General features: G+C 39.6%; 1 protein-coding gene across 14 annotated transcripts in view; it reads right to left on the reverse strand.

Annotated features, from left to right (window-relative positions):
- DMD (dystrophin) overlaps nucleotides 1-15,602 on the reverse strand; it is a 2,249,390-nt gene that overhangs the window by 648,550 nt on the left and 1,585,238 nt on the right. For all 14 annotated transcript variants that reach the window (XM_070067426.2, XM_051827673.3, XM_070067427.2 and 11 more), the window contains one exon: nucleotides 5,583-5,815. In XM_070067426.2, the coding sequence (XP_069923527.2) occupies nucleotides 5,583-5,815 (233 nt within the window). The remainder of the gene's footprint in view (nucleotides 1-5,582; nucleotides 5,816-15,602) is intronic.

Below are 15,602 nucleotides of genomic sequence, written 5' to 3' on the forward strand. Positions count from 1 at the left end.
GACAACTATCCGAGCACCAAAAACCAAACCTGTAGAAGTGAAACGGACACTATGGAAACAATGACTTGATCAGTCCTTGTCCTGACTGTCAAGGAACAACTTACTATTTTATTCCTTTTAGTATTTTTTTCTACTTAATACCATTGGTTGAACTTTTTAACTAACATACAATTATTCTTAGTCATTTAAATTTAACTGAAAAGTGATCCCTGTTAAATCTAAGAGCGGGAATAAGAGAGGGAGGAGATGTACAGTTTGGGACTCTCTCTCTCTCTCCTTCCTTCCCCCTTCCTGTCTTCCTTTCCTTTCCTTCCTCCCTCCTTTTTCCTCCTCCCATTTTCCTCCTATTTCATTTCCCCAAAAGTCATATTTAATAATTCTCCTCAGTGAAAAACTCTAGACATATCTTTCCCTTCATCTCACAGATTATGTCAGAAAGAGAAAACTGCTCATCATTGTCAAAACAACTTTGCTTCAGAACCATTTCATTTAAAATGTAATGAAGTAGAAGTATTTCTTAATCTGATTTCTCTGACACTAAACTAGAAATTATATATCATACAGATATTAATTCACAATTCTAGAACATAAACCTGGAGTCTCGTGTATGTTTGACTTTTAAAGGTTTAATTAGCATATTTCACAACTCTTTCTCTAAAACATAATGTTTTATTATCCACTCTCTGAAATTGCGCAGTAGGGTTGCTTAGCTTTTAAAACAGCTACATTTAAAAATACTTTAAAGACTAAATTTTAATTTTTGATTTCCATGTTTTGCTTAGTATGATTCACTTAGTAAAAATATTTTCATTTCAAGTCATAGCAGCTACTCATTTTTACAGTAAGAATTTAATTAAGCTAATGTTAATAGAGAGCAGAAACTTTTTAGCAAATAAGCAATTTTTAATTCAAAGTCTAGAGTCATTAAAAAGCTAGCTTATTCAAATGCCATGTTCATATACCTGTTGTGGTGTCCATATTTCATCTATTGCACATTTAAGGTTTGATCTGTGTCTCAAATTCAAAACTACTCATTGAGGCATGGGATGTTTTGGTATCTTATCTAACTTCCAATGCTTTATCATTAATAATTATAATCCTCAAATTCTCTTCTCTGTTAACAGTGGAACTTCTTTATCGTATTTTATTCACATTATCCCTGAAACAATCTACATGTATTCAGAACCAATTATTGGGTGTGTAAAGGTCAAACAAATGTACATGATCAGTACTGGTACACAAATGACCTTTATTTCAGGTCTCCATGTTGCAGCACTGAAGGAGGTGAACCACTTGCTTAGGTCACGATGATCACCTCCCCCAAGTCTCATCTTTATTTAATCTGTCCTTCCTAGCCCGCACATTCTTGACTAAATTCAGATGACTTTATTGTCTATTGGCTGCTCAGCATACTTCCTTGTACTGGCAACAGATCTCGATTCCTTTGGTGGGGGGATTACCTCTCCCTAATTCTGTGGGACTTTGGCGGAGCAGGCTTGTCTTGCTTCTCAGCCTTTTGGCTAAGAACAAGTGTAGGAACAGGTGTTAAATCAAAGTTGTCTACTTTCCTGTATCCAAGAGATGGGTGTATGACCTCAAAAAAGGGAACTGGATTCTCTTTCAGAGTTCCCATTTTGAACAGAGTGAGATGGGTCAGAAAAGACAGACTATCCCAGCAGGACTACAGTAGTTTCTGCTAATGTGACGCACACGTGTGCTGAGATTTCTTTTCCTAAGCCTTGGTGTGTTGTCTTCTTGATTATTCCTGTACATTTACTTTTTGCTTGATGAAATAATCAGAGAATGATTTATATTTTTTGTATCTAGAGAACCCTAACTGAAGAACAACTAAACTGCTTCAATGATTTTACTATCCTGCTGAAAACCCTTCTCTGGTGATCAACTCCTACAGGCTATGATCAAAATCCCGCTAGCAAGCAAAGATTCCCCTTGTATAATCCCACCCCTCTCTGTTCAGTCTCCTCACTTTCTTCCTCATCTTATACTTTCTACTTCAGCCATATGAAACCACAATTCCTGTAATATACTGTGTTGTTTGCTATCTCAGTCACAATGACAGGCTATGCCCTCTGCCTGAATGTACATTCTCATTTCATCTAGCTGATTCTTTTTTTTTTTTTAATTTGACAAGCAGAGTTAGAGAGAGAGAGAGAGAGAGAGAGAGAGAGAAAGGTCTTCCTTCAGTTGGTTCACCCCCCAAATGGCTGCTACGGCCAGGGTGCTGCGCCGAGCCAAAGCCAGGAGCCAGGTGCTTCCTCCTGGTCTCCCATGCGGGTGCAGGTGCCCAAGCACTTAGGCCATCCTCCACTGCACTCCCGGGCCACAGCAGAAACTGGAAGAGGAGCAGCCGGGACTATAGTGCCCATATAGGATGCCGACGCCGCAGGTGGAGGTTTAACCAAGTGAGCCACGGTGCCAGCCCCTAGCTGATTTATTTTAAAAATTTACTTATTTGAGAAGTAAGACAGAAAGCTCCAATCAGCTGGTTCACTCCTCTAATGCCCACAACACCCCACGGCTAGCCTGGGGCTAAAGCTGGGAGTTGGGAACTCGATCCACATGTTCCATGTGGGTGGCAGGAATCCAATCACTGGAGTCATTGCTCTTGTCTCCCAGAACCCCCATTAGTAGGCAGCTGCAATCAGGAGGAACACCCAGATACTGACCCCTAGCACTCCAATAAGGGAGGCATGCCTCGGTAACCATGAGGCTCAAGGTCTCGGTCTTTAATGCTTGGCCTAAGCATTTTCTTCAGGAAGATCTTCCTAGCATCTGTCCTCTTCCCTGGCATAGTTTTTTCCTGAAATAAGTCTGGAAAGAACATCACCAAGTTCAAGGGTAGAGATTGTGGCACCATACCATTTGGCTTCTAATTCTCCCACTGTCCCTTTCCTCCTTGAAAAGGTATTTAACCTCACCAGGCCTTATCTACCTCACAGTATTGTTGTTGTGAGCATTAAATAATACATAGGAAGTCCTTATGTTAATAACTGTAAGTGCTAAAAATATACTAGTTATTCTTCTAAAATTTATCTCTATAGTGTTATTTTTTATTGCTTTTCCCCCCTTCATCCTTTAACCTCTGCAATTCTGTATTGCCCAACTCTAATAGTAGCTCAATAAAAGCTTGTTAAAGATATGAATAAGTAGATGTTGATAGACTTTCTGCAGTACATTTAGCCCTTTTGGAGTATTACCTTATATCTTATACATTAAAGGTGGGATTATTTTAATAATTACATAATGGAGATATTTATTTTCTAGTGTTATAATAAAATCCTTCCTCCACTTAGCTCTTTTTCTTGTTCCCCTCCACACATATTTACTGATTATTTAGGGCCATTTTACTGACTATTTGGACTATTTGGTGACTCAAGTTATAAATATCAAAAACTGAAAATATCTTCATGAATTAGTTTTTTTCCCACCATGATGAAAAGTATTCCAGTTCCTTCAGTGTTATATATATAGGAAAAAGATAAATAGTACTTCCCAAAAGAGCAACCAACATTTTGGAATAATAAACACAAATTAGTTTCTACTAAGGAAGAAGCAGGATAGCATTCTTACTATTCAGCAAGAGATATACATACATATATAATGTGTAAGGCATATATATTATAAAATTTATTATATAAATTTGCATAATTTACTATATACAAATATAATTTGCATAATTTATTATATATAAATTTGCATATTTAGACATCCTGGCCTTCTGTGACCCCAGACATGGCCCTTGAACTTCTCTCAGCTAATTTTGGATCTATATTTAAAGACTATCTCTGTGAAGAGGCATTGTATTAGTTGTTCCTTCTGAAAATAATTCTTTTAGAAAACTCTGAAGACTAGTGAGCACGTCAATGGTTTCCCTAAAGGTCATGTTCACAAACCCATCAAAAGGAGTGTGGGCTTCCTCTTCCACTCTAGCATCTAAGAAGCCATAATGTCAATGGCAAAATAGCATATACATGTGGGAATGAATTCTCATTTTCATATAATACTATTATGTGATATATATATATATATATTGTTCATATATATAGTTCACTAAATGTTAACTCAGCAGCAGATATCACAAGCATTATATACAATTGGGCTTCAAACTCTAACAGACTTGGATTTGAATCCTTGTTCGGCTACTAAGTAGGAGTGCAACGTCTACAAGCTTTGGTTGCTTTTTCTGGAAAATATGGCTATAATTATTGGTCATAAGGTAGTAGTAAAGCAAACTTTCATATACACATAATATGTACATATTTTTATATACACACACATATATAGATTCCTCCATAGTCAATGAGATTTGCATCCTGGGAACCTCATACCAAGAATAGGAAACCAAGATCCAGAGAATGACTTGAACACAATCACATTACTTGCCAATGTCAAAGACAGGTCATAGTCACTTTAAAATCAAGTTGCTTGATATCAAATTCTTGTTGTTCTCAGTAAACTGCTAAAGTTCGTTTTAAAAAGAAATTCCTGGGGCTGGTGTTATGGTACAGTAGGTGAAGTTGTGACCTGTGATGCTGCCGTTCCATGTGGGCACCAGTTTGAATCCCAGCTGCTCTACTTCTAATCCAGCTTCCTGCTAATGTGCCTGGGAAGGCAGTGGAAGAATGGCCCAAATACTTGGGCCTTGCCACCCAGGTTCTTGGCTTTGGACTGGCCTGGCCCTGGCCATTGCAGCCACTTTGGGAGTGAATTAGAGGATGGAAGGTTTTGATCTCTCTTTCTCTCTGTCTTTAAAATTAATAAATACATCTTTTAATAAGTGAAATTCCCCTCACTTGGACTGTCTTGTTTTTTCAAAGGTTAGTCCTGTAATATCTAAGCACCTTTACCACAAGTTACTATTTCTTTATCTATTGAGAATATGAAAGATAGTCTATTTATTCTAGGCAGGTAAACTACTTTATGTATTCTTATATTTCTAGATGATATCATGCTTTTACCAAAAGGATTCTAAAGAGGCTAAAATATAATATTTCTATTAAAACATGTTTCTTTGCTGTGGCATCACAAAAATGTCAATATTGAGATCTAGGCTATTTCTAAATATCTTATGCTTTACTACATATTCTTTTTTATTTGCAGCTAACTTTCAGCTTCCTTGTCACTGGAGTAGGAACATTGCCAGACAACCCCGAAGAGTGGATAATAGCCAATCTCCACATTATTATATTTGATTCTGCGATACATTATGGCTGCATAGTGTCAAAACAAACCATTTCAATGTAAACAGTTCCACTTAGCTATTTGGTACAAAATAGATTTTAAAAATACTAGTTTTGTAGTGAATTTAACGAAGCCAACTATGCTTGTAAGGTGTATGCTTTTTTTCCTTTTTAATTTATGGCTACTCCAGATAATTGCATTAACTTACTTTCTTAATCATACTTGGTCTGAATAGAATAGACAAAGCAGTGTGTTTGCTGACAACAGCAACAAAGAACTGCCGAAAACTGGTGGGAAATTGTCTAGGCTGCTCAACTGGCCTGTGGAAAATCTTCACTCTCAAGGAATATTTCTGCCAGCTTTTATCCTTCTCACCATACCTTCTGTTTGATGATCATCTCGTTGATGTCTTCAAGATCACCCACAATCACTTGCTGCGATTTTAAAACTCGATCAAGCAGAGAAAGCCAGTCGGTAAGTTCTGTCCAAGCTCGGTTGAAATCTGCCAGAGCAGGTACTTCCAACAACAAGGAAGATGGCATTTCTAGTTCGGAGAGGGAGATTTCCTTGGTAACCACAGTTTGTGTCACCAGAGTAACAGTCTGACTAGGAGCTAAAATTTTTTTTTTTACAAAAAGGAAAAAAGAAAAAAAGAGAAAAATTAGAAACATAAACTAAAAGGCCAATTTCAGTAACAACAAATTAATTGTAATTGGAGGGCTACAATCTGAGCCAAACTATTATTTATGACATTATACTTGCTTCTAACAATATAGTTATTTTATATGCTAATACATGTTAGGAAATTTGAGAAAACTTTGTTAATGCACGTTTAACAATCCTATGAAGTGATTTTGCTTATTCTCATACCTACACACATAATTTAATTTAAATAAACCTTCTAAAAACAATTACATAGAATGTGAAACTGGTAAAGAAAACAGAAGTAGAGCTTTTCAGGTGAATGAATATTACCTAATTTGTTTTATTCAACAAACACAAAAAAGCAAAACTAAAGGTTGAATAGGATCTTATTTCTGAATTCCAATTTCCTTGAATAAGAAGTGAATTACTTTGGAGGTGGACCCTAGGGAAATCAAAGTCAATAAAATGTTCTTGTTTTAGCTCTGTATTTCATACTGGGATCAGCTTGTGTAGTTTTTTTTTCCTGTTCTTTCAAATGGATACTTAAGTACTAGTAGTGAAGAAAACCCAAGGTACTCTGTTTATGGACAATGTCAGCTCACCAAGTTTTTCTATTTGGATATGAAACACTGCTTCAGGGCCATTAAGAAATCTTGATGCTGATAGTGTTAAACGCTGTAGTGCAAGACACTACTTAGCAATGGTTAGGATCTGCAATGCTGGAGCGGAAATCCCTGATAGAGAATTCTGCTTTCTGGCTGAGGAATTTCGGGATCTTTTTCTCTTCTCAGTAAACAAAGAATAATAATAGGGCACACGTCACATAGGGTGGGGTGAGTTGATTCAGTGACTAATACAAGCAACCACACTGCCAAAATAACAGCCACCTTATCATCCTCTTCACAACAGTATTACTAGCACTGTGCCCGATACTTGCAGGTAATCAACAATGTCAGGTGTTTCTATTTTTATAAACATCTCGCTAAAAAGAAAACACAGGGATGACAAATAGGGTGAGCAATTGGAGGAAGGGTTGCGAATGGGAAATATTTGGGCAAAACTCACAGGTCTGCGTGCGGCTCTGTACTGCCTGGCTGCCCTGGCTGGTGTGAGCAGATAGTGACTAACAGTACACAGCTGGGTGATCAGGGGTGCATGCGGAGTGCAAGGAACGCCTAATCTGCTTTATGGACAGCAGCCTCAGGAGCATAATAGAATCAGGAGGTTGGCAGCAAATGGATATTGGAGTACAGTTCAGAAGTGAGGTTTTCAGGGAAGCTGTAAAAGACAGCTCAGTGGGAGACCTCAGAGGCCTAGACCACAAGGGGTTTTCATTTTGCAGTGGCCATAGTAATTCTCATGGCTCTGTTACTGTTTCTACTAAAAAAAGAGATTGATTTATTTACTTCACAGGCAGAGTGAAAGGGGGTGGGGAGAGAGGATAGGGAAAGAGATCTTCCATCTGCTGGTTCACTCCCCAATTGACCGCCAATGGCCCAGTGGGGCCAGGCTGAATCCAGGACACTGGAATTCCATCCCGATCTCTCACATGGCTGTAGGGGCCAGTACCTGCCCCACTCTCAACTGCTTTCCCAGGCACTTTAGCAGGAAGATGGATGGGAAGTGGAGCAGGCAGGACTCAAACTGTGCTCTGATAAGGGATGCTGATGTTGCAAGTTCCAGCTTCGGCTTAACCCCTGGCTCCACAGCAGCCCCTGAATCTACTTTTAAGGCTTTCTCTTCATTAGAAAAGATGACGAGAGGGGTGGAAGAATGCTTCTGGCCTCTCAAGCTTCTGAGAGACACCAAGAAGTTCCCTTGGATGGAAGAATTAATCTTGAATAGGGTCGAAAGAAAATCAGACTGTTTGTTGAGGAGTCAGATGGAATAAAAACTACTGCCAAGAAGTAATGAGTGGGAGACAATACTGGATCAATAAAGAAGTAATTTTGGTGTTAAGTGTTTAACCTAGCAGTTAAGACACCAATTAAGAATCGCACATCCCATAACAGAGTGCCTGCCTTTGGGTCTCAGCTCCAGCACCTGACTCCAGTTTTATGCTAAAGCAGACTGTGGGAAGCAGTGATGATGGCTCAAGCAATTGGGTTCGTACCACCTAACTGGGGGACTTGGATTGAGTTCACAGCTACTGCCTTGTTTAATTATTTGAAAGAGAGGGAGAGAGCGATAAAGAGTCTTCTATCCACTAGCTTACTCCGCAAATGGCTGCAATGGCTAGGACCGGTCCAGGCCAAAGCCAGGTGCTGGGAGCTCCATCTTGGTCCCCCACGTGGGTGGCAAGGTCTCAAGTATTTGGGTCATCTTTTATTGCTTTTCCAGGTGTATTAGCAGGGAGCTGGACAGGAAGCAGAACACCTGGGACTCCAACAGGTAATCTGATATGGGTTACCAATGTCTCTGCTTCCCAACAGTGGTTCCTAAATAAAGATTTTTAAAAAGAATTTTCAGTTCTTGGCCGGCGCCGCGGCTCACTAGGCTAATCCTCCGCTTTGCGGCGCCGGCACACCGGGTTCTAGTCCCAGTCGGGGTGCCAGATTCTGTCCCGGTTGCCCCTCTTCCAGGCCAGCTCTCTGCTGTGGCCAGGGAGTGCACTGGAGGATGGCCCAAGTCCTTGGGCCCTGCACCCCATGGGAGACCAGGAGAAGTACCTGGCTCCTGCCATCGGATCAGCACGGTGTGCCAGCCGCAGCGGCCATTGGAGGGTGAACCAACGGCAAAGGAAAACCTTTCTCTCTGTCTCTCTCTCTCACTGTCCACTCTGCCTGTCAAAAAATAAAAAATAAATAAAAATTAAGAAAAAAAAAGAATTTTCAGTTCTTAGAGATATCTTACTACTCGGAGGCTCTTTTTGGAAAGAATGAAACATAACCTGAAGCAGAAGTAGCATTTTTTTATAGTCCAGGAAGAAACAGCATGGGGATTAGCAAGAGCTAGACATCTTCAGAGGGATTCCAGAGAGCAGATGCATAAGGATGAGAAGAGAGCTAAATGAAAATATCACTGCTGGCACGAATCGCAGAACATCAGTCTGACTGCAATACATGGACAAACTCTTAAAATGGAGGGGTACTGAGGCAACATTCAACAGTCTGGGAGGATTTCTAGGTTAGTGAAGTGTCAGAATTGTGCTTTTTTTTAAAAACATGACTCATTCAAAATTTGACCCTTACGTGAGAGGAGTAGGAATTTTTCTCCTTCTAGAATTACATCTGATCAACAAAGAAGTACTTAATGAAGTAGAAATGACCACGTCATGTTAAATTTCAGCGTAATGAGGGATGAGAATGCATAGGCTTATCAGACTCTAACAAGCAGATCACAGTTCCTTAAAAAGTACTTTTGAATAAAAAAAAGCCTATTGAAAAGATAGAGCAGGGCTTAGGACTCAAGGGAGAATGATTCAAGATGATTAAAAAGCATTAAAAAGGACATTAGAGGATAATATTACAAAATTGCTCAATGAGGAAAAAAAAGGGAGCAAATATCATGAAAAAAGCAGCTGTAACAGATTCAGAGGCAGGTGGAGAGGTGGCGCAACGCAGCCACCTGTGCAGCGGGCCACTCACTGCTCCTCTCCTTTCCTCCAGCCTTGGGCACCTGAGGACATCTCTAAACTGGCTGCAAAGGGCGGGGAACCCACGTGTGCCCTGCTCTATCCCATCCATCTCACACAGGTCCTCAAATAAAGTAGGCACTCAATTTCTATTCTCTGAGTCAGTGAATGAAACAGATGATGCAAGTCTATGCCCAGTCATCTTTTTAGGAACCTTATAGGTTTTCTATTCACAGTGAATCATGAAAGTTAACGATAACCTATAAGGCTGTTTCATGAAGTCTAGAACATGGAGCACACAGTAGCTATTGCTATGTAGGTTATTTTGACTCTTTTCAGGAGAAAAGAAGAGGGTGAAACCACTGCTTGAGGCAGGCAATGGAAGGTCAGATTTGAAAGAGAAACTGAAGCAGTCAATTCATTTGCACGCGCTTCTCCAGCACATTTTTCAGTCGAAGGGACAAAGAGAGGGAAGCATCCCGGAACAGGAGACAGAGACTTTATAGGGCTAGATTGCGGTATTTCAATCCCTACTCTTCCATGTCTCAGCTATGGAACTTCATGCAAGTAACCCAACCTCACTGAGTATCCATTCATTCCCCTATAAAACGGCCATTGTAATTGTATTTCCTTCCTGGCCAGCTGGTCTTCCATTTCTCAGATATACAATCTTGGACAGTAATCTACTGAGATTGCAGATGTCATGACATCAAGGATTATACCATGCTTGCTAAACTGAACATCTCTGAGCTTTAGAGTCTTCACCTACGTAACAGAGAAAATGGCACCAACCTCGCAGGACCGTTCTAAGGATTTTACGACACAAAACACATAGGGCACCTCCTAGTTTTGTTCAGACAGCAGGTACTCAGTGGGTTTTACATTTCTCCTGTTTCCTCTGCTGCCCACCCAATGCCTAGCAGCTCCAGATTTTCTACTTTAGCCTGGCATTCCAGGCTGTGCTCTCTGAAGCTCTGCCTGGCCAGAGTCCAGACTCCAGACTCATCTCCCTCCATCCTCCCAGCCCTTCATTCCTGGCCTCTTGCTCTATTCCGTACTCTCCAGTTAGCACATGTCAATTCTCACTTTTGGGTCTATAGCTCTCTATACTTCCTGAAATCCTTTCTCTCCTTCCACCAGACAAAAGCTCATCCCAACTCTGGATTTCTGTGCTCTTTGGAAGACCAAGATAAGTATGTAACTAAAAGGTCTCCACCAGAGATAGTCATAGAATCATACTATTCCTCTGTGTTCTACAGACTTCACAGTGTTTAACATTTTCTTGTTTAAATGTAATTATCACTAGGAAGAACAAAACATTGTATCACTGTTAGGATTTAGAGTTTGCTAAATTCTATTGTGTATATTTAAGCTATACACCATGGTGTTATGGGAAGCATGTAGATGGTATAAAGGTCACTACAGTGAGACAAATTAACATATCCATCATCTCACAGAATCCCCTTCCTGACTTTTAGTGGCAAGAGTAGCTACAGTCTATTCATTTATCATGGATCCCTGTGTATGCTACAATTTCCTTAATATAGCCCTTATGTTGTACACTAGCTCTCTAGACTTATTTACTTCCATCTCCCATTTCTTCCCATCCAATCTGCCCCTGATAATGACTGTTTTGTTCTCTATCTCTGTATATTTCATTTTTTAAAGAGTCCACATGTAAATGAGATCTTTTGCTTTCAAAATCTAGCTTATTTTTCTGAACATCATGTCCTCCATTCTCCTCCATGTTGTGGCAAAAGTCAAGCACACATTCTTTTTCCAGCATTCATATTTCATTGTGTATATATACCCTAGCTTCTTTCTCCATTTATTAATTGACGGACACTCAGGTCATTTCCATATCCAGACTATCATTATGTGCAGTGGTGCAACCTGGGAGTCAGCATGGGAGAGCAGATATCTTTACCAAGCAGTGATCTCATTTCCTTTGGGTATATGCCCAGAAGAGGGCTTTCTGGGTCACATAGTAATTCTTTAATTTTTTGAGGAACCTCCATACTGTTCTCCATAATGGCAGTAATAATTTATATTCCCACCAAGAATGTACAAGAATTCCCTTTTCTCTAATCCTTCGCCAACATTTATCATTTTTTGACTTTGAGCCATCCAAGGGATCTAGGGAATATCACTTGGTGGTTTTCATTCACATTTCCCCAATAATTAATGATATTGAGCACTTTCCCAGATAGATACCTATAGACTATTTTTACATTTTCTTTGGAGAAATGTCTGTTTTGGTTTTTGATCATTTTTTTCATCAGTTTGTTCTTGCACTACTAGGTTGTACTAGTTCTTTGTAAATTTTGGATATTAACCTGTCAGATAATGTGGTTTGCAATTTTTGCCCCATTCTGTAGGCTGCCATTTAGTTTTGTTGATCATTTCCTTTGTCTTGTTATAAGGGTTAGAAGATTTGTAAGGGTTTTAGTTTGGTGTACTGCCATAGATTTATTTATTTTTGCATTTGTGGCATGAGCTTTTGGTGTGACATGTAAAAATTCATTGCTAAGGCCAATATCCAGGAGCTTTTACCTATGTTTTCTTCTGGCTGTCTCATAGTTTCTCTTCTTATATTTAGGTCTTTTAACCAATTTGAGGTTTTTTTTTTTTTTTTTTTTTTTTTTTTTTTTTTTTTTTTTTTAATGGAATAGGGCTAACATTCTTTTGCATGTGAAAATCTAGCTTACTTAGCTCCATTTATTGAAAAGACTCTTTTTATATATGTGTTGAGGATAGCAGATAATAATTAAGAGCAATTCTTAAGAAACTATGGGTTTCAGGGAAGATTTTTTTTAATCAAAAAATTTCAAAAGTTTTTTTATTTGAAAGGCAGGGACAGAGAGAGAGGGAGAGAGAAAGATCTTCCATCTGCTGGTTCACTCCCCAAATGGCTAGAACAACTGGGGCTGGGACAGGCCTAAACCAGGAGCTTCATCTGGGTCTCCCAAATGGGTTGCAGGGGCCCAAGTACTTGGACCACCTTCCACCGCTTTCTCAGGCACACTAGCAGGGAGTTGGATTGGAGTGGAACAACTGGGACTTGAACTAGTGTTCATATGGGATGTTGGCCTTGCAGGCAGTGGCTTAAACCACTGCCCCACAGTATCTAAAAAGAGGCTTTTTCTTTTTTGTTATTTCATGTTACTAGACGACACATATATAAATCACTTCCTTAGGTAACACGTGGATTGGTTAGATCTTTCCAGGGACAGTTCTTGTGGTCTTGTCCAGTGTGAGCAACAGACTCTTGACTGTAAGGACCAGGCAGTGATATAGTCACTCTATTTTAAAAAAATAAAGGATCTGTTGAGGTGATTTAAACCAAGAATGTTTTATTTTTAAATATAAGCCCATTTTTGTTTAACAGATTTATTTATTTTCATTTTCTTTTAGAGACACATATGCAGAGAGCAGGTAGGGCATAGACAGGTTTGTCATTCATCGGTTCACTCCCCAAATACCCAGCTGGGAGGTGGGCAGGGCAGAACCTCCTTCCAGGTTTCCCACATTAGGGGTGTGAAATCAGGTACAGGTCCTATCTCCTAGTGCCTTCTAAGGTGCACATTAGCAGGAAGCTGGAATAAGGAGCATAGCCAGGACTGAAATGCAGTCAGTCGGATATGGGAATGGAGGAATCCCAAGCAGCCAAACTTCATCACTGTGACAAAAACCTATTCCTGAACCCAGTCTTGATTAGCTAAGCAGTTAGGATATATAAACTACTTCACGGACTTTTCAACATCATGTTCTAAGGTGAGTTTCCAGTTCTCTCCAAGTAACTGGCAGGGATCCTTTTCTGTGCGTCCCATTTAATTCCCCACAGTCTGATCAGCTTGCCTGAATGTCCTCCCCTTGCCTTACGCTCCTGTGGTCCTAAGGAGCTGGCCCTGGGATGGTCTGTTTCAGATCACAGCTTCTTTAGGCACTGTGGAGACCAAGGGTATTTTTCTCAAGTCTGATCAGGAAGTGTGTCTTCCAGCATGGGATTCTGAAGGAAAAGAGTTTGTCTGGTGTCACGCTATTTACTATCCCTCCAGCCACAGACGCTGGTGTCTCCCTGTTCAGTCACTTCACATCACAATCACATGTATCACAGTGTATACATTTCAGTCAGGTAGTCAGACACACACACATGCACACACACACACACACACACACGCACAGACAAGATGTAGGAAAACAGAGGCAGAGAAGGAAGGAAGGAGGAAGGGCAGTGACAGGGAGAGCAAGGTAAGAGCAAAAGAGATTGAGAGAGAGAAAACAAACCTGGACAGTCTTGCTATTCATCATTATAGCATACTCATGCATTCTTCCAAAAAAATCAATGACTACCAAAAATTATGATTTTCCTTTCAGAGTTAAACAAAAAGGCAAGTCAGGCCCAAAATAGCTGAAATGAATTGATACTATTCCAGTGTGCCAAACTCATGAATAACAGTAGGTGTAATAAACTATTGTAAACCACAGCTTTTCTATGAGTATTTTGTTAATTAAAAGGTGTTGGCTTTAGGAAGGAACTCTTATTTTTTCAAAAGTGTTTGAAGAACATTCCTCTCATCTAAAAATTTAATTGGTTTCAGGGGTACATGATGAGTCAGACTAACAGCTTTAGAGCTTTAAAGGAGCTACGAAATCTTTTACACACACACACACACACACACACAATGTACTTGGCATATTTATTTGAAGTACTTACACAGTTTTTTTCCCCTGTAATCCACAGGTCTCCTCTAGTTGATAAGAAAGCAAGGGGCACATATTCTATTTTTAGCTTTGTTGTATGAATGGGGATAACTTCTGTTGTTTGCTTTACTTTTTTATTTGAAAAATGTCAGTTTAGTAAATGATAAACCATTGGAATCACACTAACAATTATATAAAGGGATATCGAAAAGGGTGCTGTTAAATATTCCCTTCCTCCTCACTATTCCATGTCAACAAAAGGTATTGATGGTATCTGTGGTCAAATGGCATTACTGTTTAATGCTATGGGAGATAGGAAAAAATCATTAGCTTCATTGATCTCACCAATAGATAAAATAGCTCTCATCCATGTAAGCAAATTGAGAAATATTGTCTTTTTAAATATTTTAAAGGATGATATATGGCTCAGTGAAAGATGTGAGTTCAAGAAGGCTTGTTAATAAAATTACAGGGGCCGGCGCTGTGGCTCAGTAGGTTAATCCTCTGCCTGCGGCGCCAGCATCCCATATGGGCGCAGATCCTCGTCCCGGCTGTTCCTCTTCCAATCCAGGTCTCTGCTGTGGCCTGGGAAAGCAGTATAAGTGCTTGGGCCCCTGCACTCACATAGGAGACCAGGAAGAAGCACCTGGCTCCTGGCTTCGCATATATACAGCTCTGGCCTTTGCGGCCCTTGGGGAATGAACCATCGGAAGGAAGACCTTTCTCTCTGTCTCTGTCTGTAACTCTACCTCTCAAATAAATAGAAATCTTAAAAAAAATGGAAACAAAGTTTGGATTCCAAAGTCAGTATACTCTATTGTGTGCAGGCAAGAAAGAGCCTCACCTCTTTTCTCTAAATATTTGTAGTCTGTAGGTACAAGTTGGAAAATGAAAAGCAAATGTTAGGAAAACATAAACATTCATTTTGTCTGTGTTCTTTTCCATCGCTCTCAAGAGTAAATAAAATTTAGGACTCAACTATCATCAATTTTTCATATGTTAGCATCAGAACGGCCTGTGCTACACAGGGGCAGGAACTAGAGAACTGGGTATCAACGATTCATCGTAACTAAGGGTACTTTTGGATTTTAGGAAAGCAAAGTTTTTAGATGTGGGAGCCATGGACTTTTAAAGTTCAGTGATGTTACTCTAGTATTTTTAAATTGATTCTTTGCTATTACTAATATAATAACACTAAGAAATACGTGATGTTACAAGGAAGGAAGAGCTATTAACACCAACACTACCAGGACCATCAGCATTTACTCCAAAATCCCTGTGTGTCAGGCAGAGTTCCTTATATATCCTGTTTTGTTTTGCATCTACTAACAAATCTTCAGGGTACATATTGTTCCCTTTTTACTGAGAGGCAAAGTAACTTGCTCAGAATTTCATTTTAAGAAGTGATAATGTCAAGAGAGTATGCTTGATTACTACCCGCACTTCTAAGCATCTCTGATACCGAGGACCTTTGCTA

This window comes from Oryctolagus cuniculus, chromosome X (genome assembly GCF_051225735.1).
Source record: "Oryctolagus cuniculus isolate XC-2025 breed Fujian yellow rabbit chromosome X, ASM5122573v1, whole genome shotgun sequence".
Lineage (NCBI taxonomy): Eukaryota > Metazoa > Chordata > Mammalia > Lagomorpha > Leporidae > Oryctolagus > Oryctolagus cuniculus.